Source organism: Sturnus vulgaris, chromosome 1 (assembly GCF_052056855.1).
Source record: "Sturnus vulgaris isolate bStuVul1 chromosome 1, bStuVul1.hap1, whole genome shotgun sequence".
Lineage (NCBI taxonomy): Eukaryota > Metazoa > Chordata > Aves > Passeriformes > Sturnidae > Sturnus > Sturnus vulgaris.
In genome coordinates this window covers 74,062,951-74,088,182 of record NC_142243.1, presented here as the reverse complement: position 1 = coordinate 74,088,182, position 25,232 = coordinate 74,062,951, and the positions used below count along the sequence as shown (strand labels likewise).

Genomic DNA, 25,232 nt, shown 5'->3' with positions numbered 1-25,232 from the left:
AGAGAAGTTCAGAGAAACACAGAAATGACTTGGGGGCTTCCTGGACTGACTTATGAGGAAAAAATTGGGAAAGTTGCTGCTGTACATCTGTACAGTTCTGCTAAATGATTAATGGGGAATGTGATGATAACATGCAACTAATTGAGGCTTGTGTATGCCAAAGCAAGGGGAATTACTCTGGTGTTGTATGAGGGTGAGTACTGAGCACTTACCACTGTATTGAAGATGGCTGTGGGAAGTACCCAGAGCAACAGAAACTGCTTGATGATGAAAGAGAATTGCATTATATGCTTGTTTTAGGAACAATAATAAAAATCTGCTATCACCTGGTTGTGCAACTTAACTTGTTTCACAAAGAAAACCGTATCTTTGTAGGGTTTCTTCTTCATTGCTTAGGCTGCTTTTAACAAAGCTCCTACATACTGCCTTGCTTCATAAGTTATTAAGAATAAACTGAAAGAAATTGCACTGGAGGGAAAGTAACTGGGTGGTTCCAGAAGACTTTCATGTCCACATTTTTATACATTCTTATTAGAAATCTAGTGAAGCTATTTCTGTAGTAAGATGCTGTGGAAGGAACTGAAATGGACAGTTTGATGTCACGTGTCTGGTTTGAAAGACAAATCTCTGAGGTTTTAAAGTAATTCAATTACTTTAGAAAATTCAAGTAAAGTTGACAACTTCTATTTGGAACGTTGAAGTTCATCTGCCTGTTTTGTAACAGCTACTGAATAAAGTAATCGGCGAGGAAAATGGAGTCCCGGGTTTCTGCTGAAACATTGAGATCTTTAAGGCAGGTAACTTAAAGATCTACTAAATAAAGCATTAATTTCACAGAAGCAGTCTTGTTGAAGAGTCCTTCCAGTGATGTATCCTGGGATACCTCATGGACCTGCAGAGTGCCTGTAGTTATGCCAAATTTGGCTCAGGTATGTTATTCATTAACACTATTTCTCTATGGTGAATTAAAAATACTTTAGCAATATTAAGGATAAACAAGAAGTGTACTATTTATGTGAAGGGTTACTAGCTGACTGTCAGAAGTTCTTTGAATTTTACTCCAGTACCAAATTGTGACTTAAAATAGCAGCAATTCAAACACAGCTAAAATAAACCCATTGAACCCTAAAACAGCTAAATTATACTTATTAAAACATTTATGAACACATACTGCATATAAACATGTGTTCATTGAATAGTTATGATCAGGAAGCAACTGCAGCAGCATTTGGAAAACTAGGTGTTGGCCTATTTTTCCTGTTTTTTTCTTCTCTTACATGTTTTTCTACCTTGTAGTCCTGGGTCCCACATATTCTGCTCAAGATTTTGTACTGCGGACTGGAGTTGTATTGCTCCATCTTTAATGTTCTCTGCTATTAAGGAGGGGAAAGAACCCACAAAAACTTTGCTTTTCCCCATAGCAGAGGAGGCTATTAGTGTGCCATGCAGCTTGAAGGAGCTCTGACATTTTGAAACAGGTCATAACAAAGAAAACAATAGCATGGTGCAAGAGCACAAATATGTAATGACTGTGTTCTCTCAATCCTTCCTCATACTCTCCCCATCTGCCCCTGGAAAAGAGGACAAAGGCCTGGTCCATCCAGATGTATGGAGGTATAACTTCCTGAAGGCAACAGCAATGTTTAGCTCCTGTACAGGGCTGGAAACTACATGAATCAGTACCTTTCTGAAGCTGTCAATAGATCACCTGGAAAATGATGCATTAATATGTTTGGGCGTTTAGAAAGGACTAGGTGCTCTGTAGCCATCTGTCTGATTTTACGACAGGGTATTTACACCTTGTAGATGTCTTCTCTGAAGCTGGTTTTGAAGCTTCTGAGAGTCAATGAAGATGGGAATTTAGTCAAGAGAAAAATGCATCCCCTTCAGGATGTAAATGAAAGATGGAACTGTATTCATCCATTCATTAAAGAGCTACTGTACTGCTCAGCAAAGCTGCAACAAGCACTATTGCCAAAATCACAACTTAGTGCCTTGAATTTGGCCAGAGGTGGATTTCAACTTTGGTTTTGTCTGCTTCAGACTTAAAAGGCAAAAAGCCTGGCACAACAAAAGGACCGACTCTCTTGCCTGCTATTAATTTAAACATCCCCACCTGCCCCCACCCCAGCCCAGTGAAGGGTTGTGCAAAGTGTGGACTTTGGTTAGAAGCAATATCCTTCTATGCAAGGCTGTGGTTGTGCTCCTTACTCTTCTGTAGGAAGTTTCACCTTGGGCTTCTTAAGGCATGGTGTGAAAAATGAAGGTCCCATGAATTTGAGTCCTTTGTAGGTGCCTTTTCTGGGGTGGAATTTGTTTTTCTAAGGGTCTTCTGTTCCTGAAACATCCAGCCCTTAGGAATCCCCCTTTTCAAAAATGGTTAGGAGCAGAAAAACCTGCAAATTCCAAAGACAAAATTCCACCCAACTTTTTTCAGTCTTCTCAGCATTTAACATGATATAGAGGGCTGCACTTTTTTGCTTTGAAGCTTTCACTAAAGATCTATGTTGAACTTAGTTTTGTAGCTAGCACTGCTGTGCTGAGATGGCTGTTGAATAAAATTACTGATTTCAGTGGATTCCTACCTGACTAGTGTTATGGATACTGATGGGATACTTATGCCATCTCATGTGTGATTTGGAAGGTAAGCTGAAAAGCAAATTTCAGGCTTCATCAGATCTGCTTGGTGAAAACTTGGGTTAATTAATCAGATGGGAAAATAATCAAAATGCTGTCCTGCTGGTATGCCTCCACTATAAAGGAGAATAGCCACAGTATTATTGTATTATCCTGCTGCATGGACTCTGTGATATATGCAAGCTGTTATCTACAGATCACTTTTGCAAGCTGATTTCTTCTGTTAGTTCATGTTTGGCATCCATTAATTCCTCCAGTGCACAAAATTCTGCTTAAATATCTCCTTTGCATTAATTTGGTCTTATTCCACTAAGGAGAAATTTATGCAGTTCTGCTCCTCATCAGATTAAAATTTGAAGAGATTTAGGAAAAGTGGCTAGGACTAACATTATTCAGGTACCATTTTAATCACTATCTGCTGTAGCTGGAGCAGGATATGGAAAAGGTGCCCAAAATATTTGATGAAAATATTTTGATTGTCAGGTATGATTATTATTTTTTCATTTGGAGCAAGTTAAAACATTTGTAGCCTGAAAGAGATGAATCAGTTAAAGGGGGGAAAAGTCTCAGCAACAAAATATGTTTATTTGGAAAGCTAAATCTCTCCTCAAAAAAGCACTTAAAACTAGAGCCAAGTCTGAATTTGAATGTATGTGCAATTCTGCTTAGGCTGGTGTTTCCACCAGGCATATGAAGAAACTGCAGTGGGGTTGGGGCAGCCAGCATGGGATGTTCTCAGGTCCTCTCACAAGCTGATAAAGACTTGTTTTGCTCCCTGTTCCTGTCAGGCTTTCCGTGCTATTGATCTAATTTTTGGCTGTGCAGTGTGTAAAAATCCTTCAAGTATCATCACAAACTGCACCCATCCAACAAATATGTTGTGGGTGATGCAGACAGGGCTAGGGCTAGAAGGCCATGGCGCCAAAGTGCTGGCTTGCTGCTGATGTGTCAAATATCACAAGTCAAAAGGCTTTGTCTCTCTTCTGTCATCCTGATTTATTAGAGGTTAAAAAAGACAAAGTACCCAGACACACAAACATCGCTGTTTTGGGAAAGTCTGCGAAATGGTTAATGCGCTTGTTCCGCACAAAAATGTAAAGTGTCGGTTCTCTGATTACCTGCTGCTGGAAAGTGTTTGGACAGGTGCTGTGTTTCACCAGCCGTCTGTCACAGCTGACAGCTCGGATTTATGGCCGAGCCCGCTCCGAGCGCGGGGCGGGGGCCTCGGGCCGGTCCCTCCGGCCGGTCCCTCCCGCCGCCGGGGCTGTGCGGCGCCTCCGCCGTGGGCGCGGGGCCACGGGGCAGCACCCACACCGCGGCTTTTTCCTTCCCGTGCCTTCGTTTGCCCACAAGCATATGAAATGAGCCGGCGTGCTCGGAGAGGTAGCGCGAACGGGGAGATTTCCACCCAGAGGTCAACAAGGGGAAATTCGTCTCTTGCCTCCTCTTCGGAGGATGATGCTCAGGCAGGAGGAGGCGGAGAAGACCCTCCCTACGTGTCAGCAAGTGATAGCGTCCCAGCTCCGCTGCCGAGCGAGCTCTGGACATCAGGCAATACTTGTTCCTATCGCCCCGTGCCGGGGACCACTTTAAACCCTCATTTCGGCCGTCTGAGGAAATCCAGACAAAGGCTAAGAGAGGACCGCGAGGACACAGATATCCTTATTGCTGTACTGTTGACATACCTTTCTTGACATAAAAAGGAATTTCATAGAAGATAAATACAGAATAGAATACTTATTAACAAGGGATATATCGAACTTTGTAGGCTATTTTTTTTTCCTTTTTTTTCCTCCTTTTTTAGTGTACTTATTTTCTAAAAGTAAAAAGCTCAATGACGTCCTGTTAAGCATGCGTTTACATACAATTCATCCCTATTAACACTTAAAAACCCCCGATTAAAATACACACTTGTGGCTATAATAACAAATTCCACTCTCCATCAAGATATTTTAACATACCCTGAAATATGACCTTTACAGATGGGCGAAAGTAAAAGATGCTAGGAGTTGCATGCTGACAGGTCATGTGGACTCCTATAAAAAAGAGATGGTAAAATACAAGCCAAAGGAAAAAGTAGATTGTGGAAGGGTAGATTAATATTTGCACAGAGCCTTGAAGGCAGAATGATGTCGAAATAGTGTATGTGTGCATGCGCGTGTGTACACAAAAACCAATTCCTTCAAGGGTTGGATTACTTCATACATTAGTCACTAATCTCTCGCAATGTTCTGATGCATGTTATGGTCTGAGCTAAACACACCGTGAAATCTGTTTGAGCTGTATTGAAACAAGTCGGTGTTTTCGGCCGCAGATTGTTCTGTTTGAAGCTTTTCTTTCACAACACACCTTTGCTGTTCAGAATAATTTTTGCGAGTAGGGTAAAAGCTAGTCAGCCGCCGAATCTCGGCGCTGAGGGAAAAAGAGACGGAGAGAAACTCCAAGGTTCAAAATACATGTAATTAGAGAGAAGACCGTCCAGTGCCCAAAATTCTCCTTGTCATCTTTTTTTAGGTAACCTGCGCTTACAGAGGACTTGAAGGGGAAAAAAGCCCGCCGATTTTCATACTTTTTACAGTATTAATTAAAACAAACAACCGAACAAACGAACCCCGAATGATCATTTCAGCATTTGTATAAACTCTTCGAGTTCGGGGACGACACTGATTTGTAATTCAGCAGCACAGGCAGTTAGCTCCCCTACCTTTCCTTTTTCCGACTTAGCCTTTCTGAGACTTTGCTGATCACTTCTGATAATACAAATCAGCCTTAACATAACACCCATCGGGAGAAGGCAACACGTGCAAACTTTTTATTAGCAGCAGATACTCCCCAGCCTTCACCCCGTTGAGGATTCGCCCGCTGTAGGTGCCAGCGGGGATATCACCACCAGAAGCAGCCGGAGCCCGGTAGTGCCAACGACCTTCCTGGAGCGAGTTTTCCTTGGACTGGGAGATGACAACAGGATTACATGTCCTTCGTGGGAAAAATAACAAGAGAAAAAAAAAAGAAGAAGACAGGCAGATGTACAGGATTTTCACAGGCTGCCCCTACGTCAGGCAGTTTGCCTGCAAATCTCTCCGCCTGCAAATCGAATCGCCAGTATTTCTGCACTGCAGGGCTTAGCCCCGCGGGAAATTCTGATCTGACTCGAGGAATCGCAGAGGACTTTCATACCTAGCGGCAGCCCTAGAGGAGAACCTCTCGTCTCCCATGGCTGAGGTTTGGCGGGTCCATAGGTGGCACCTCTACCCGCCGGCAGGGATGGGGATGAAAGGGCGGGCAGCCCTGCTGCCCCCGCGGCCCTAGCCAAGCTTCTCGGTCAAGGTTATCCCACGACAGACTTCCCTCCCTCACGCCAGACCAGACATCACGCTCTTCTCCTTATTACCGCCTTTATTTAGGGGGCAGCTTTTATTCGGGGGAAAGGAGAAAGGAAAAAAACCGGAAAAACATCGTGGCCGAGCGTCAATAAAATGCACACGCACATATATTACATACAAACACAAAAATAAAATACGAAAAAAATTACTCTTCTCTTTCCAGTAGCAGTGGTCTTGGCCATAAATGTAGAACGCCAGCCAGTACAGGAGACAACGCCTGACATTTCCTTGAGCCCTGTCCCCTCTCCTGCCTCTCCAATAATTAATAAAAAAAGCTGCACTCTCTTTGTGTTAAAAACACTGCTTTTATAAATAATTTAATATCTATCCTCCCTTCCCACGAAATGCTAGTTGCCGGACAGGAGAAAAGGTTTCTTTTGGCACAGTGATGCATTGCTTTGCAGTACAGACCTACGGCTCCACAGCAGACCCCGGCCCCCTCCCCTCCTGTGTCCCTGCTGTTCCCGGCCCCCTCCCTCCTCCCCGCCCTCCCAAGCGCACAGCGCATCCCCCAGCGGCCGCCACCGCGCCCCTCCGCGGGGCACCCCCGCTCTGCTGCCCCAGGCTTCGGTAGCAGGAGATGTGGGGACAAGAGAGGGGCATAGAAAAGACGTGGCGAGGGACTGGCTTAAATCAAGTAGTCTCAACGAACAGTAAGAAGCACTTGAGGCTCATGGCTATGTCCAAACCGACAATTGTTTGAATTTTTTCTTTTTCTTTTTTTCTTGCTTTTTTTTTTTTTTTTTTTTTTTTTTTTTTTTTTTTTGGCTTAAGTTAAACCCACTGTCATTTCACTAAGGCACAGTCACCGAGGCTTTTGCTTGGAGGCTGTGGTCGCCTCTGGAGTTAAAGTGCGGGATCCAGAGCCTCCTCCTTTCCCCCCTCCACGCCTCCCCGGGCAGGTCCCTCGCAGGGGAAGGAGGGGGGCTCCATTAAGCCAGAGGGGTCTCCACGGCGTACGGCTGGAACGAAGCCGAGCCCCCCGCCGCCGGCGGCAGCGGCCCGGCGAGCCGGAGGGGCCCGTAGAGCGGGGAGCCGGGCGGCGGCCCCCGCCCGCCCTTGGGGAGGCCGCCGTGGAACAGCGGCGCCCGCGGCCGCTCCGCCAGCGGCGACGGCTCCGCCGGGGCCAGCGCGGGCCGCCCGGCCCCCAGCAGCAGCGGCGGCGGCGACGGCTCCCCCAGCCCGTAGGCGCAGAGCTGCAGGAGGCCCCCGCCGTAGAGGGCGGCGGGCGGGGGCTGCGCGGCAGGTGGGTACGGCAGCAGCGGGTAGGGGCCGGGCAGCAGGTGCGGGGGCGCGGGCGGCGCCGGCCACACCAGGCGGGCGTGCGGGGTCGGCGGCGCCTGCGGGGCGGCGCGGGGTCCTGCCGGCCGCTGCAGGAGGCTCTCGATGGCGAAGGAGCTGGAGAACTTGGCAGCGCCGCCGCCGCCCGCCGGCCTCGCCCCGCCACCCCCCGCCGCTGCCTCCTTGGCGCCCGGCGCGCAGTGACAGGGCGAGGAGGCGCAGCAGCAGCGCGGGGAAGCGCCGGGGGACGCGGCGCCCGCTCCGGCCGCCTCCTGCGGCACTTGCGGCGGGGCGCCGGCGGCGGGGCGGGCGGGCTGCGGCGGCGGGGCGGCGCGGCTGAGGCGCTTGCGGCGGCGGCGGAAGACGCCGTCGGCGAAGGTGTACTCGCTGCTGGGGTTCAGCATCCAGTAGTTGTCCTTGCCCCAGGGCCGCGCCGGGTCGCGCAGCACCTTGACGAAGCAGTCGTTGAGGGAGAGGTTGTGGCGCACCGAGTTGCGCCAGCCGGTGTAGGCGCCGCGGAAGAAGGGGAAGCGGCTCATCAGGTAGTCGTTGATTTCGGCCAGGGTCAGGCGGCCCCCGGCCGAGTCGCGGATGGCCATAGCGATCAGCGCGATGTAGGAGTAGGGCGGCTTCGGCCGCCGCGTGTAGGGTTTCCCCTTGGCGCTCTCGGCCGGCGGCGGTGGCGGGGGCTGCGGCGTGGGGGGCTGCGGCGGGGGATGCCCCGGCCGGCCGGCCCCGCCGCCCGGGCTGTTGGCCGCGCAGTCACCGTCCGAGCCCAGCTCGCTCTCCGCCGGAGCCGGGGAGAGCGAGCCGCTGCCTTCCTGGTCGCTGCCGGTGCTCAGCTTGTCCTCATAGTGCTGCGAGAACACCTCCAGCTTCATGGCGGCGGCGCCGCCGGCCCCCCCGCACCTCGCGGCTCCGCTGGGCGGGAGCGACCCCCGCCCCTCGGCGCGGCCTCAAGGGAGGCGGGAGGCAGCGAGGCGACCCGGGGGCTTTCTGCGCCCTCGCCGGAGTGGACAGCTCCGCGGCGGCGGGCGAGACGGTCAGGGCAGGGCAGCGGGGCTCCGCGCCGGCCTCAGCCCGCCGGCCCGCGGTCGCTGGCAGGGGCCGGCCCCTTGGCGGCCGGTGGGCGCCGAGGACGGGCGGCGGTGCCCTGCCGCCCTCGGGACTGGGCGATTCCTCCGGGCTTCCACCTCCTTCTCCCCCACTGGGGTGCTCGCTCTCCTTTCGCCTCTTTTTGTCCTTCTCTCTCTTTACTCTCGCCGCTCCATGGGGCCGAAGGAGAGGGGCGAGGCGGGCCCCGTGGAGCCGGTGTGAGGAGAGGGCGGGCGGGCGGGCGGCTGCCGGAGCCGGCACTTGTCCGTGTCCGCCCGGGCTCGGTGCTGCTCGGGGGCGCTGCCGCTGTTACCGTTCGGCGCTCCCCGGGCGCGGGGAGAAGCTCTCGAGGGCCGTCGGGGTTACTCCGCTCTCCGGCTTCGACCCCTGTCAGTGCCGGGACGTCGGGCTGGCTCCTCGCTGCGAGGCGGGCAGCAGACAGGTTATTAGGGTTATTAGTGTTATTGTCATTATCTCTCCCTTCCCCTGTGGTTGTGTGTCTCTCCACCACTTTCAGACCAGCCCATTATAACGCCGGAGAGAGGCGGAGCCAGGACAAAGATCTGAAAGGGTGGTGGGTGGAGAAGCAAGGTAGCAAAGGTGGGTATGCCCTAATAAGCCGTATCAGAGCCGTAATTAGCCAAGATGACAGCGAGGTCTTGTTGGAAAGTTATTTTACGAAACTTGTTTGTATTTTCTCCTGCCAGGTCCCTCCCCTTCCCGGGTATTTCGAACGAAGCCGCAGTTCGGCGCGACTAAGCAGAGCCGGCCCGCCTCCCAGGTGTAAAATGCAGAATGACTTATAGGTGGCAGAGCTGAACCTGTTACGTGCAGTGATTTATTTTAATAGCGCCGTGTAAAGCAACAAGTTGTAATATGACAGCTCAACAACCTGTTGGAAAATAATACATGGCTGTGCAGTTGTGAATTCCTAATGATTTATGTAGCCTGACAAAATAGTTTCAGTCCTGGTCTCTCTCTTTCCTTCTGTCATAAGCACAACCGTGCAGGGGTAGAATGGGAACAGGTAGGCAATGCTTTGGAGTTCTACTATGAGAGAGTTAGTCCAAGCCTTAACCTTAATTTTACGTGTGCTACTGTTTCTGTAGTAGCATTGCTTGATCTCTTCGGGATGGTGTGTTTGTAACCTCTCTCTTACAACTGCCACTCTCTAGTACAATCTTTTATTGTGTAGGGTTTGGGTTCTTTTTTTTCTTTTTTTTTTTTTTTTTAATGGTAGCTTTAACATTTTTTAAATCACTGTGAATCTATAAATTTCCCATGAAACTTGGGACAACGTATTCTGCAATTTTACCCAGACACTTGTCTTTCTAAAAAAATTACTCATCCTTTTTGGGTTTGTTTTTAGGTTTAAGTTGTCAGAGTTGTCAGGGTCTTGCCCTCCTTGAGAGTTTTTTTTTTCTCCTTCAACATTATGCTAGATGGAGCAACTCAATGTAGAGAGCTAGCTGGCAGTAGCTTCTCTGAAAACTCCCTGTTCTGCTCACTGTTCAGAGTCAATTGCAAAATGCCATTTCACTTCATACAGCAGTAGCGCTGGCGTCTGCAAAACAATAACAAAAACATCAGCAGAAATCCAGTGTGGTGCTTATGTTTTATTTCTCATATGTATGCTTCAAATTTTGTGTCCTGCAGTAAGAGTTGGATTGCTCCATATTTTCCAAAAGCAGTCTTTCCAAATCAGATTTTATTTTAGAATAAATACATAATGCAGAGTCACTCTGGTTAGGACTATTCCACTGTGGTCTGGGTCTCAAGGAGTATTGGAGAGGAAGATGAAAAAAGACAGGTTTAAAAGACTAAGAGGAGAAACAAACAGTCCTACTTTCTATCTTGATCTCTCTTGAATAGAATATATGTTCCCCCACACACACCTGTATTTTGTTTCAAAGCTTTACCATTTCTTCAGTCTGCATGAGTTTACCACGTAAACTATAGTGAGAGTGTCTTCTGGCCCTCTCATTGCATTCTTGATAACTTTAATAGAAACAATAATACAATGCATGTCTTGCTGTTCTCACAAAAGCTGTACTAGTTGAGAAAAGCAGGCAATTCAGTAAGACAAAAATAAGAGGAGGGAGACCTCTCTTGGTTTCTTGTTGTTGTTGTCTCCATGTAATGTAAACTGAAATCCTTCAGTAAAGCGTTGTCTTAGCTGTAGGTGCCAATGTTTGTGTTTAAGGGTATGGGAAAAAGGTATCATTCCTTCCAAAACTCATATTTTCTACAATGATGCCAATGGCAAGGGTAGGTTTTTTCCTCTTCCTGCTTTTGTTGTAAATAGCAGTGAAGTAGTGATGATTTGCTAACTTGCCTTTGATGTTTATTTTATTACCGTTCCACTATTTGTGTGGAAAATGTACACATTGTCTCTTATCTTTATTCAAAGAACTTAAAAAGTCATTCAAATGCTGTAGGTAAACACGTCAGACATAACAGAAGCTTTTTCACAGCCGTACTTCAAGACTAGGAGTGGATGGCAAAGCTGGTTTTGCAAGATTTAAGAGGGGACAGAAGCTTGTACTCAAAATAATACAAAGATAGCTGTTAATGGGTGGGAGCAGGGAACCTTTCTAAGATCAGCACTGATTCTTGTTGTGGCTCAGGGCCCCTTTGCTATCTCTGAGCCAGTGCCTGTTGTAAACTGTCCCTTGAAATCTCTGGTGGCTCTGACCTGAGAATATATATGAAGGTGCTTATGAAAGGGCCTTCCTGGCCTGAGTGAGAGCAATATCAAGCCCATTGCTAATGCTGCCCATGAAACACAAGCAAAGTTGTGAGAAGTGGGGAAATAATCAAACTATTCCCATCTCTCACCACTAAGAGTATATGTAACCTCAAGTCTTTTCCTGCTATAGTTTTTTAAAAGGCACAGTATCGCCTTCAGGTTTATAAAGATTAACACAATCATCGGAAAAACTGATTCTGTTAAGTAAACTTCACATCAAAAGCACTTTGATGTGCTGTATTATAGCAAAGCCAAACACCCCACCCCCATCACCCCAAGAAAAAACCTCCAAAAAACTCCAGTGAAGCAATGTAAAAAAAAAAATCAAATTCTTTGTTCTAAAATGAAATGTCTCTTCCTCTTTAGATCAGCAGAGCAGGACTTTTTTTGATGTACGATCCTCTCTTTTCCTACCCAAAACAGTATCCAGTCAGAGACAAACAGAGAAATGTGAATGGTTGCTTGAAAATCACACGATCAGTTTTGCTCCCCATTTTCTGTAGTATTTCACTCATTTAATTCATGAATAGTCTGCCAGTGGGTATTCAGAGATAAGGTTGTATAGTCCTTTGCAGTTTGCTCAAGCTACCAATTACAAAAATATTCCTTACTAAATGTAGAAAAATGCTACACTGTCTGGTGGTTGTGAGTGTATTTTTGGTTGATCCAGTTACGTTGTCTCCATGGTACTTTAAACCATGGAGACATGGGTTTTCTAGTTCAGCAAACATTGTGCAAAGGTGTGTCACGATATGTTCTTGGTTTAAATGTTTTTTAAAAGTTATAAAAAGTATTTTCTTCTAGTTTCTTTTTTTTTTCTTTTTTCACACAGTTCTTTCTTACTTCTCTTTTCTGCCTTCTGTCTCTCCAGTTCACTAACTATAGATTAGAAAGGGATTCCGGGTAAGGTGATTACAAGAACAACTGGTCAATAAAGGTCTCTATGGTGACTGGGAGAGTCCTAAATTAGTGGTAGGCAAGCTTATTCGTGCATCTGAGATGTCCAGCGCACCAGCTGGACAAAGTGCTCCATCATCTCTTCTCCTGTGGCAAGCTGCAGGAGTGTACTGCCTTGCCAGGAATGGTCAAACTGGACAATGCAATACACTACGTGGGAAACAATAGACCAGTTCAAAGAGTTCGCTCTGGATGGGCTGCTCACAGCAGGAGATGTGCCTAGCATGAATAAATGAACTACAGTCTGTGAAGGTTGGCTAATTGCACTATGTATATTTTTGTAGCTGAAGGAAATCCAGCTAGAGACCAAGCTGTAAGAAAGGAGGTTAGTGGAAATTCCTTTAGAACTTGAGAGGAAGAGTTTGATCACTGAAGCAGAATGCATTTCTGCGTGAATTCCCACATTGGGAAAGACTGGCACTTTTTCACAAGGACAGCCGTTCCCTCTGGGTAGAGATTTTCTCATGTCTTTGGCAGGTACTAAGAGGCGAATTTACAGTGGGGAGTTCCATTTCAACTTGGTTTCATGCAGTCTTTATTTCCTTGGGAGACACTGCTCAGAATGAAATTTTCCCATGCTGAGAGCTTAGTATCACTTCCTCCCTGTGCCCACTTCATTTTCCATAAAAAATGTCTGCATCTAAGCAAATTTTTTTCTCTGGAGCCCTGGATTGTGACAGAATGGGCAGGCACAGATTTTCTCCTGTGAAGGAAATGACATTATTGCTCTTGTTATTAATGCTTAGTACTGGAGAAAAAATTAGATTCTTACACCATCCTTTTCACCAACAAATCTCAGAGCTCTCCTGTTTTACAGGTGACAAGGAGTGAAGGCGAGACCTGCTGAAAATAATTTGGTAAGTCAGTTGCCATCCTGTCTGTAGAACTGAGCTCTCTGGAGCCCTTGTCCTGTGCTGAGGTATCCACCACAGGCCTCTCTGGAAAGTGCTGTACCATTTAGCAAGGAGCTGTCAAAATGGAGATTGCTCTGTCCCGAGACTCAGATAATTTATAGCTAATTCTCTCTTTTTACTAGTGCTGTGTTAAGCCTCCAGGGCTTGAATGAGGTTCCACACTGGCACAAAGTGAACCTCTCTGGAATATATTGCAGGTTTGCAGTCTGAGAAATACGTGACATAAAAGAGTGCAGGGTGAGGTTAAATCAACACAGTATTTACAACATATTTTGTGATGACTTAATTCAGTAACAGTCCCCATAGGCTTTTCTCATGGCTGATTACGGGGTTTCATTTAACTGCACCATGAGAGACAAAATCCAAATGGTGGACTTAGGGGCTTGTGGATCTCTTTAAGGAAAGTTTTCTTACAGTAAGGAAGAAACTGGTATTGGAAAGCAGCGCATGTATTGATAATCCCGGATATAATTGTCAGGACAGAATTGCTTGCTAAGGGGCAGGCTCCACCGCAATTAGAAGTTATGCTGTGTTATGCTTGTTATGAAGTTATGATGCAGAAGCCATTTGGTGAAATTCTGTGGCTCTCTGCCAAGCATAGTGAATGGTTTTTGCTACTAGTGCCAAACAAACAAACTTAAAAAGAAACCATCATAGCTTGTTTTTGCTGGTGCCAGACCAAATATCTATTGGCATCAAACTTGGTATTGGTGCCAGAGGCTTGCTATCACTAGCCCATGATATGAGGAAACACCAGCTGAGCTGTTACAATAGCCTCTCACTGCCTTCAAGTCTGTGCATTGATGGAGTAAAGTGAACAACTTTGCAAGAGAATTACAGCAAAATTAACTGAGGGATGAAGGACTTCGAATATGTGATGGAGACTCACTGAACTTTGCTAGCCCTTGCTGGAGTACACCTAAGCCAACTCAAACCCACATATATTTTACATGGGTAAATAGTGACTAGAGATATGAAGGATATGTTTCAATTCAACAAAGTTAAAGGACTATTTATAGCACCGTGGATCAACAAATTAATCACCTTACCAATAATATTCCAGTTGAAGAGCAATAAGTATTTAACATTCTTACTTCTGGGTTGGATTTCTTTTGTCATTTCTTTGTTTTCAAAAAACTACTTCTGGGTGAAATCCCGTGATTTATATAAGCATTAGCCCAATCTATAAATAAATAATGATGTGAAAACTTTATTGATTTTTATTTTTTTCCAAGACTAAGTGAAATGCATTATAATGGAGCTATTCGGGAGCAGGCTGTTGACAGTCAGACTTACCTGTGTGAGGCAGGATTTGGCAGTACTACCCCTGAAGTGTACCTTTCTTGTGGATTTTCTGACCTCCATTTGCTCTTTCTCTGCAACCCCCTGGACAGCTCCAGAACCATCTTTGAAAATCTGGTCCATGCTGCTATTGGCTTACTCCTGGAGCAGAGAGCAGGATTACACCGAGGGTACATCCACTGCAGTACCTCGGGCGGTGGGAAATGGGGATTTATATTTGCAAGGGAACCCGCAAACTGGTTCCAGAAATCAAGTATGTTTTCAACCACCTTCCAGATGGCAGAGAAATACAGTAAAAGACTGGGGAACTGGTCTTTCTGTTGCTGCAGATGTAATAAAATCATTACTTAGTTGATTTGCATCCACTGTGTATTTGATTTCCAGTTCCTAGGTGAGTTCTTAAGGGATTAACTGAGTTTCAGTCTCTTTAAGGTGTGAATAAACATCCTGTTGCCTCACACCCATGAAATTTCTTCTCTACAGATGTCAAAGTGCTTTGTGCAGAGTGTTGCTATTTTGGTTCTCTAAGTAAAGGTTCACAGGTTGTGAATGTCTTGGCCAAACTTACATGATTGAAGATGGGAATAGGACGTGGTTTTCCTAATTCCTCCACTACTGCTCTACCTACTAACCCTGTTGTTTCCCTGAACCTTTACGTATACTTTAGTAGATTAATAATTAACCTCCAAGTGGGGCACTTTGAAGCAAATGTAAAATGAAACCAAACACTTGTCATGGTTTTTAGTCATACCAGATTTGCAAGTAGGGTGTGTTTAAATGATTCAGGTAGATAAAGTCTTGTTAATTTAGATTAGAGTAAAAGTCAGTGCCTTATCAAAGCAAGTGACTAATTAGGAAAACTATTACCTTTTGGAAAAGAAACAGTTGAACTATCACTTAAAATTATTTTAACTAATTGAACTGTAGTAATATTTAGAATGAAGGCTCGTGCAACTGCTGGGAAAGGAGAAAGACAGAGAGCTTTTCCCAGGAATTGCCAGTGTTCTGGGCTTTTTTGAAAATTTTGCTTTTAGAAAGTTGACAGTACTTGTCATCACTGTGTAAACATGGGGAAGGGAGGAGAGTCCCGTGAGTCATCAGGGAGCCAAACATAGAGAATTTAAGTGAAAAACTGGAGAATTTGTATTAAATATATTGCCTTCATTCTCTTCACCTTTCTAAGGCAACAGGACAGCAAAGTGCTCGTGAATGGTTTGAAATGATGAAGTGAATCTCAGGTCTGTAATAACAGACATTGGGCATTTGGGAACCTGCAAGGGTGGAAATACTAGGGCAAATTCATGGTGTGAAAAGAAAGATTACGATCAGACTGTATTTATGTTCAGACAGATACATGCAATTGTGAAGAATCATTAAATAACTGTTAACCACACCTGCACAGAGCCTCTGGCAATGCTGGCTTACACAGAATCTCAAGAACTGCCATGTGCCTGACATCATACCTTTGCAAGGAAGAAAAGTCCTGGGTGTTAGCCCAAGACTGGTAAGTAAAACATAGTCCACAGACTTGCGCCAGTTTAATGTCTGCAAGTGATTTTCTGGTGTGTCACACCCAGTATCTTCTGTCCTGTAAACCTGTCAGTAGTCCTGATTTGTTTGCTTATTGCCAGGTCTCACTAAACATCTCCAAATCTGCTTTAATGCAATGGCTCCTTCCCTTTAAGTCAGTCAGGACTGTGAGGAGAGAGTATGTGTGCACAGAGGGAGTCTAGCACAAACAGGATCTTAACTTCTCCAGGATTGTAATTGCTGCTGTGGCACACAGCTGCTTCTTTGGGTTTCTTTTTACATAGATCATTTTCACATTTAAAAATATTGGGAGGTTTTGAGATTTTTTTTCATGATGGAAATAACATTTCAGAACATTTTTATTTTTACTGTAAAAAAAAGAGGAAATGTATGGGGGAGGGAATCAGGCAGGTTAAAGGTAGCAGAGGAAAAAGAAAAGGGAGCAAAGCTGAGATGAAGAGGTGAAGATGAGAAAGTTGGAGTAGAGAGCTCCAACTGAGAACACATGGCAGAGCAGTTCCACTTAGACTGTAGAAAATTTTCAGGATGCCCAACAATCTCCAATTTGACTGCTTCTGCTGGTGTAATTTTTTGGACTGCTCACCTCTAGAGCTTTCCTCAGGCTAGGGAGTTCTCTGGCGTTTTGTTTCCCATGGTGCTTTTGGAAGTGATTGTCTTTCATCTGCATTTTCTCTCTTGGAGTATACTTTTCCAGTCTTTCATGGCTAGGGGTGGTTGAGGAGTGGAGAGTTGGTTTTTTTGTGGTTGGTTTTGTTTTGTTTTACACTAAATAAAATTACAAAAAAAAAAAAAAAAAAGCAAAAGTGAAGGTTGAATATCAGTGTGTAATTCCTTAAGGGGCTGGGGTGCATCAGTTTGAAAGTTCTTTCTGCTTGCAATTTCCTCCTTTTATTTTTTTTCCTAGTGAAAATCTCTAGCAACTGTGAAGATTATGAAAGAGAAAGAGAGCACGACTCATACACAAAGGGATTCAAAGATTTGCAGACTTCAGTATTCATATCTGAGAAGTGTGAGCTCTGGCACCTGACACTGATGGATCAGGCAATGGAGATATTTACTCGTCACTTAGAAAGAGTCCTTATTCATAGCTTGGTGTATTTATGCCATAAGGGTTTGGAAGACAGTGCATTTTTACCTTCTCCATCTCCATTGCCAAGAAACTCAACAAGGCCCAACACAGATTAAAGACTTTTTAAAAGAGTTGCCAAAGTGTTGTGAGAAAAATGGCCTCCTCCAGTGGTTCTTTAAAAAACAGTCATCTCTGTGAGTAAATCTTGGTGACTAGGATAGAGTTTATTTTGAAGGCAGGATGTGACACTCAGTACCATCTTACCCCTACTTTGGCCTTTAAATGTACTATCGTTAAAGGTTGGCTCCTTGAGGAAAATAGGTGTGTAGTCAGGTGCAGAGGCAAACTGAATAGGTGGGGCTTTCACTCCAGTGGGCCTGCATTCAAACGTTCAAAACTTTGGCCAGACTCATGACTATTCCCAGTTGAGACTTTAATTAAATGGTGTTGGATATGAGAATATTCCATTATACTGTCTTGTGCTGCTGAAAGAAATAGAGCCATGCTTCTTGATTGAAGAGACAGAGTCAAGTGAATAATTCGCAACAAATAATTAGTCTAAATGTTTCTAAGTGATTCTTACAGAATCTGAGTCTGGTTGAGAAAGATCTCTATTTATTAATGCCATAGGACTCCCTTTCACAAGGGGAAAGTTTATTTATATAAGATGAGTAAGTTACAGTATAGACTTGCAAGTTCTTCTTGAGTCATCAGACCCAGAAAACATGTATTTTTTATTAAGGTTAGTACAATCTTTCAAACAAAAACATTTATGAGTGTGCTTTAACTGATGGTTATATGATGACTGACATTCCAGAACCTCTTCTGTGCACACCTACGCTGGCATACTTTTATACATAGGAGTAATCCTAATTAATTTGGGAAAATTACTCTTGTGCATGAATGTATTCATTACTATTTGAAACACCTCGGCATGGTGAGTCTTCTAGATACAATCTCGATCTTACACTTAAGGGTGCCCACAACGTCCCGTCCGGTCTTTAAGGCTACCTTAGCTCTAGTGAAAACAAGCCAGCACCCAGTCCTTCCCCTGAGGGCTTCAGCATGGCTCAGTTCTCTTCCTTACAAAGAACTGGCCTCATCTGTGCTGTCTGCAGGGAACTGTCCTTTGTCTGTGTTGTCACCTGAATAGAGGCCTCTGTGTGCTATGAGAAAGTACTGGGTAAGAGGGACAGCCCTTGTCAGGAAGCTTGTGGCTAGTTAGCGTGGACAATCACACGGCAGCTTCTGGAGGGCATGTCCTGGCTCTTTTTAGTTGGCAAGTGCAAAATGTAACTTAAATGGATATTTGTGTTCATTTTACAGCTTGAAGCTTTGCTAAGGTATTATTGCTCCCATCTGATTTTGACAGGAAAGAGCAGCACTGTTGTTCTCTACAGCATTTTTGAGGTTTGGTTGGTTTTCTGTCTCAGTGATGCTGAAGAGTACTGCCCAAGAACATTGCAAGGAAATCGTCTTTTTTGTGTGTGTGTGTTGTGAGTCTTCCTTTTCAAAGGTATGATTTGATGCAGCCTAAATAATTTATTTTTTTATGAACACTATTTCAGTTTGTTACAAGGAAACTATTGGCTAAGGTATTAAAGTGTTCAAAAGTTATAGCACTAGGAAGAGTGGTTTTATTTTAAACAGTGGAGAACACAGATAATTTCCCAGGTAACAAGAAAGTAAAGGCAAAGAACAAAAGACATAATAGTCAGTTTGAACTGGAAATTTGGACCTTTAAAGGTTTCTAAATATGTAGATTGTATTTTGCAGATAGTGGGTTCTCAGTGCTGCTGCCTGAAATTTTAAATGCCTGCACATGTTATCACACCAGGGAATTGTTATAATCTCATCCCAAAACAGGTGACTGTAGTATATGAAGTGATTTTCACCCTGTAGTACCTATTTCTGTTAGCTAAAAGGAAGCCTAATGCTTCCCAGGTGACCACTAGGGATGTAGTCCAGTGCTCTGAAAAGCATTTAAGGTGAATTCCAGTCTGTTTGTCTTCTCTTAGGAAGCACCTAAGGTTCTCCAGTTTTTAATGCTTGAGATACTCTGCCCATTTATTAAGATTATTTATGTAAGGTGACTCATTGTGAAAAGAAAAGCTACTTTCATCATTAAATCAAACTTTATCCTGAAGTTAAGATAGGATTTAACATACTGAGGTAGGCAAAAAAGCATTGTGTAAGGTGAGAGGGATTTCCCCTCAAAATTTATTTGCTGCTTAAAAGCTGCATGCTGTGTTCCACCTCGAGCATTGCAGGTATTTTCTTCCTTTGCCTGGCTGCCACTTGCCTATAGTCATTTCTGATATGACTTGTGCAGAAGAATGTTTCCCATTAGGCTGTTTTGTAACATCTTTCTGCAAAGTGCTTGAACATCAGTGCTTGCTCCAGGAAAAGGTGAGTTAAGATGTGTTTTTATATGTGTCCTGATATCTGCTTTGGTTCATCAATACTAAAAAGGATGTGTTTATTGACACTGATTGCTTTCCAAAAGTGTTCTTTCCACCGTTACTGATGTGTTGCTTAACAGAGCCAGCTTAAGTTTGCCGTGCTGAGTTTTGTGTTGTTTGTGTTGCATTGGTTGGTTACCTCTTTCTGTTAACTTTCCATGCACAGTTTAATTAAGCTGTGAATAATGGGACGTGTTATCAGATGGTACAGCATTATTAACTTCAGTGAAGTGCCGTGTGATGAACCAGCTGAAGATCTGGACAATAATTTATACATTCTTCACATGTAACTATCAGTGCATTTTGGATGAAGATAGCTACCAGCATGTGTGATTGTGTGATTGCTGCTGAAAGAGGTGTGTCTGTTTATGCCAGTGAAGTGCTTGACTGTTGTTATAAATATAATGGCATGGTAATTACTGGGTATAGATACAATGAAGATCAAACTTTTTTTTTTTTTTTTTCATCTAGAATGCTTTTTTTATTCTGGAAGCATTCTTCCTGTTTTTTGTATAAATAACCAAGAGAACAACATTTCAGAGTTAGCAAACAGAGTGCAACAAGCTGTAATGATTAATTTCTGCAAATATTTTTCTGTGTATTAATTGCCCATACGCCATGAACTGTATTCTCAGGTGCCCTTCTATACAAATTATTCATGACTTATTTTAGCTAAAAATCAACAACTACTGAAGAACTCCTTTATAATGTCTGTAGCATGCATACTTGCTATTTGTATAAGCAAAATAATGTGGTGTCTTTCCTCTGATTAGATACCTTATGGGCCAAATTAATCCAATGCTTATGTGAATAATAGGGGAAATTAGAAATATGTCCAACAGTATTTAATTTTAAAGCTGCTTTTTTCTGTATCTGAAAACTTAAATAAGTCGAGTCTGTTTTCTTAGTAAAGCAAATAAAATGTATATTTCAATAGAAATCAAACTGCTCGCAAAATTTTCAGATGGAAGTTGGCTTTCAACAGCAAATGGCAATGCAAAGTTTTCCTACTCTTTTCAGTTCATACTTCTGGCTGAAAGGTGTATGCAGTGTGACACAACATGTTGTGACTCCTCAGCAAAATGTTGCAATTCATATTGGTTAAAGTATGTAGTGTTTCAGAGCAGTGCATAATTTGTGATTGCAACAATCTCAAATAGAGTACAAGCAATGGGAGCGCATAAAGTGTGCTCGGTGTTTCCATCTCATCCGTAATTTTGACTCAGCAGTTCCAGCTGATTATTAGTGTTTCTCCAGCCAGCCTGGATTGGTTAAGGGAATTCACTTTAACATACTGAAGTGTTTTCATTAAACTTGGCCTATGTAAGAGTGGCTTTCTAAATTGAATTCACTGAACTAATCTTGGTGCCTTTGCTATTGTGTATTGCATCAAGCAACAAAATAAGCAAGAAACAAAGTGGTAAAAAATATTATTTAAACTGGAAGTGAGGCATAATTCATTAGAAGGAGAATATGGACCATGCTCATTATAGGATTTGCTAATGCTCATAAGTTCTTCCAACTAAATTTAATGCATGCAAATCATTATTTATGAGCAGTTATTATCAACAATACTAATAACTTCAATAGTACTAATAATAGCTATCTGGGGCAATTAACTGTTTTAAATTGAATTTTGTAATATTTCCCAATTTTCTCACTTTTATGGGAACTAAATAAAATCAGCCCCATTGCTTAACACAAAAGTCCATTTCATACGGGACAATTCTGGTTGGAGACACGATTTGAAGCAGAATAAAGTGATGGTTAAGAAAGTTCCTGCTTGTGCCAACAAAATAGATGGAGGAATAAATTCAACATAAATTCGTTGAGCATGTTTTCACTGTTAATATGAAACCAGTTCCCTCTGGTGAAGTGCAGAAATCTCACTTGAGAGTTTTATACTGAAAACACTGAGTTTAGATGGTTCCAAATGGTGTGGGGGAATGCTGCTCTTGTGTTGATTCTTTTCTGTTTTTCTGGTTGGAAAGAATGATTTTATGATCTCTAGATAGTTGTTTGTTTGGGTTTTTTTATTATTCTTTCCTGTTTGTGAGGAGGGGGAAGAAAAAGAAAAATTTTGACTATAAACAGAAAGTAGAAGGCAAGTTGATGGAAGTGCAGAAAAGGGGATCTCCTAGCTTTTACAATGACCTCTTCAAAATGGTTTAAGGATGGTAATAGTGTGCATTAGTCTGCAGATTCCATAGGACCTTATTCTATTTGAGCAGTGAGGTACCATGTATTGAACCCTGTGTAAGGCATAAAAATAAATGTGAATGATAGCAATGCAGATAATATTGCTTCTTATAAATAATAATTAATGCTAATTAATGTTGACTCTATATATTGTGGCTTGGATGAAACTCTGGCAGGAATTGGCAGACATGCTGATATGAAATCTCCACCCACAAAGATCTGCTGAAAGAGCAGTATCTGGTATAAGGGGACCTGCCCTTTTAAGTGCAAAGAATACAAAGGTTTTCTAATTGTTTTTCCCTTTTGCAGGGAGAACAAGCTTGTAGCTTTGGAGTAGGTCTGTATACACGGCTCCAGGAGCTACAGATGTGGAACAAATGCAAGGCCAGGTCACATTCCTTATGTTAGCTCATAGGCAGTGTTGTACGTTCACTGGAAATAGCACATGTAATGCAATATTCTCCAATACTGCTGGCCCCTTCCCATGCGAAGATGTAGATGCCAATGCATTTGCTGAGGACAGGCGATGTCCTTTCCCAAATTGGGTGGGAGGCTGCTGAGCCATGCTGCTGTGTGGCTGTTCCACCAGATGCAGGAAGGCAAGCTACACAAACTGGTGCCAACAGGGAGGCTGACGCCTCCTCACTGGGCTTTGGTAAATCAGTATCTGCATGTGTGTCCGCATATATGCATGCTATTTTCCCTCTGCCACTTCCCTCCCACTCTGAGCTGCCTTCCTCCCCACACTGCCCTTGAGTCAAGAGGTCAGTGCTATCACTTTTTTTTTCACCAGTCACTCTTTTCCTTCTGTATTTTATCCTCTGATTGTTACTTTCCTTCTTTACAGTGGGGGGGCATCAAGAGCCATTTGTCTGATTTAATGTTTTTCTGAGAAGGAAAGGATAAGACTTAAAAAACCAGGATGCCTTCAGGCAAAAAAAAAAAAAAAAAAAAAATCATTTTTCTTAAGGGAGAGGAATTTTCTTACAAGGGAGAGAAATTTCCCCAACAGAACAGTTTTACCTACATTCCTCTGAGACAACAAGAGTCTGTTTGCTATCGATGTCAGGGAAGATCAGAGATGGAATTACCAGTTCCCATCATAAAATAATTCAGCTTCCCATAGGGAGAGGAAGAGAAGGGGTTGTGTGTGGCCTTGAAAACAAGAAGGAAAAGGAGAGGAGGAAGTGCCTGGTTGCTCCTGTCTTGGTGGGGAATGTTGTGGGGTCCCTGGTGACTGTGTGACCAGCAAACACCCCTGCTGAGAGCTGTAGACAGGCCATTTGCAAGAGCAGCTCTGTGCCTGCAGCAGCTGCCTCTCGGGGTAAATGCTAGAGAAGAGCTGGGCCTGTGGAGCTGTGTTAACTGGCATTTCAAAGGTGAGATATTCTGTTTTCTTGTTTGTTTATTTGCTTCCCACTAGGGGATCAGTTATATGTTGAGATGGCTTGACTTGATACACACCTCCTTAGCAAATACGTTGATTCAACATTTAGAGGATCATGTTTCTTTGTGGTGCAGAGTTACTTAATACAATATTTGTGGTAGGCTGATGACACTTGTGATGATCAAAAAGAATAAGTTGTGTATTTTTTTTAAGAATGTGTTAAACCAGTTCTGTCAAAATAGAGATAATAAATACCAGTAATTGTTTAGTCAGTTGAAAAGGAATAATTCCCCACATTTTTTGAAACACAGTAGGTAATGTTTTGGTTTAATGTTTATGAAAAACCTATACTTACCTCTACATTTCTGAAGCTGGGCATAGAGTACTGTACTTGTTTTGTATGATTCTGGAATCTGAAAAACTGGACTATTTCCCTGATCATGACAAGGAATGTCTGCATAAAGTAGATTAAATTTTCAGATTTTGTTTGCTATACTGTCCTGGCAGGAGTGCAATGCTAGGATAGCAAAGGGAGATTACACCTTCCTTCTTAAGCTGAGGAAGGTGGGCAGGGACCAGGGAGATGGCACAGGTTCTGCCAGTTTGGTGGAAGCTTGTTGGTGGAAATCCTAACAGACCAGCTTGGGACTGATCATTGTTAACGTTTTCCTTCATGCCTTGGGTGTAGAAGGTTGGAGCTGACTTATGAAATTCTCTGCTGACATAAGACAAGGAGGCATTGTCAAGATAGAGATCCTGTCCAGTTCTTCCCATACAGGGAGTATGTGGGCAGGAACAATAAAAACAGACTAATGTTTAATAATGTTTAATAGCTGAAGACTTCTGCCTTTAGTGGAAATAGTTGTTCCCTAGAAGAAAGTGCAGCACAAGGTGGGAAAGAAAGTGGCAGAGAAAGATTTGCATATGCTAATTGACTACAGAATAACTGAGCTGCTGGTGCAATCTGGGAAGAGCCAAATGAAAACAGAGTGGTCATTAATGGATTTAGTTTGCAATTAGGAGGTGACTAAACATGAGATTCTGTTATAATCTTACAGCTGGAGTAGGAAGAGCAGCAAACCTAACTGGACCTTCATGAACTGATGAACAGGGCTCTTGAATCAGAAGTTAACAGTATCAATGTTAGTGTAATAACACAAGGCTAACACAGGCCTTATTCTCAATCATAAAGGCATGTGTGCTTTATTTAGCTGCATAGTGCATATAGAACGGGAAATTACTGTAGATATTGCTGATTAAAAGTCTGAAATCCAATAAATTTTAATATTGAATGATTATGTACCATTTTATTAATCTTAATTTTCATTAATTTCTCCATCTATTTTAGACTTTATGGAACTCATTATTCATAATTGGTCTTGTGTCAACAAGCAGCGAAGATCAGGCTGTCTGCCTTTACTGACAGTTGCCTTAATTTAGTAGTAGTACTTAGCAGTTATGTAGTGCTTTAAAATTTCAAATATTAGCTAATTAGTCATCACACCAATTGCTTTAAATACAATCAGCCTTCTCTAAAGATGAAAAAATAGCTGTTATCCATATTTCTGAGATGAGGAAATTCAGACACAGATGGGCTGGTTCTGTCCCTGTGCATATTTATGTATCGGTATTTCAGAGGCACATATTGTTTCAAGGTCCAACAAGTCTATCTACTTGTTAGACCTCATTTGGTGTCCACTGCAGCCAATGGAAATCATTCATCAGCTTCAAAGATTTCCCTTGCTGCCTAATTACCCTGCAGAAGCCAGCTTCCAAATATTACCCAGCTAGTATGGTACACTTTGAGATGGGTTGTGATGAAATGCACATCTCCTCTGGCAGTCAGAACGCTTACTGTGGTTGTTGGGGACAAAGAAGCACCAAAAATGATAATGTTTGTTCAGCACCTAGTGAGTGAGTCCTAGAAATGAGACTCCGTGAGTGCTCTGTTTCTAGGAAAATAATTTAAGAGCTTGAAAATATTGATTTTAAAATGATGAGATTTTTCATATGTTCCTAAGCAAGTATTACCTGTTGATTTTTGGAAGTAGTAGCCAGGTATTTTGACAGTCCCAACATATATTTCTCAGTCTATTCAGTCATCCAGATGACTTTAAAAGCCTGTCCTTATACTTCAGTGCTATGTGGGAGTTAAAACTTAGACAGATATGTCTGTTGACCTTTTCCTGAAAACGCTAAAACTCAGCAGTGTTTTTTTTTTAATATTGCTTTTCAAAACCTGAAGT

At 43.4% G+C, this 25,232-nt stretch overlaps 1 protein-coding gene and 1 long non-coding RNA gene across 2 annotated transcripts in view; one reads left to right on the top strand and one right to left on the bottom strand.

The window, feature by feature from the left end:
• Window positions 1-6,520: 6,520 nt before the first annotated feature.
• On the bottom strand, window positions 6,521-8,182 carry FOXQ1 (forkhead box Q1). The gene has a single exon (XM_088170091.1). It carries the CDS (start codon window positions 8,180-8,182, stop codon window positions 6,953-6,955), a length of 1,230 nt encoding a protein of 409 aa, XP_088026217.1. The 3' UTR covers window positions 6,521-6,952.
• Window positions 8,183-8,761: 579 nt separating this feature from the next.
• LOC106850783 (uncharacterized) overlaps window positions 8,762-25,232 on the top strand; it is a 173,681-nt gene continuing 157,210 nt past the window's right edge. The window contains exons 1-4 of the long non-coding RNA XR_015805489.1: window positions 8,762-8,996; window positions 9,104-12,959; window positions 15,665-15,822; window positions 16,774-17,132. This is a non-coding gene — a long non-coding RNA (uncharacterized LOC106850783). The remainder of the gene's footprint in view (window positions 8,997-9,103; window positions 12,960-15,664; window positions 15,823-16,773; window positions 17,133-25,232) is intronic.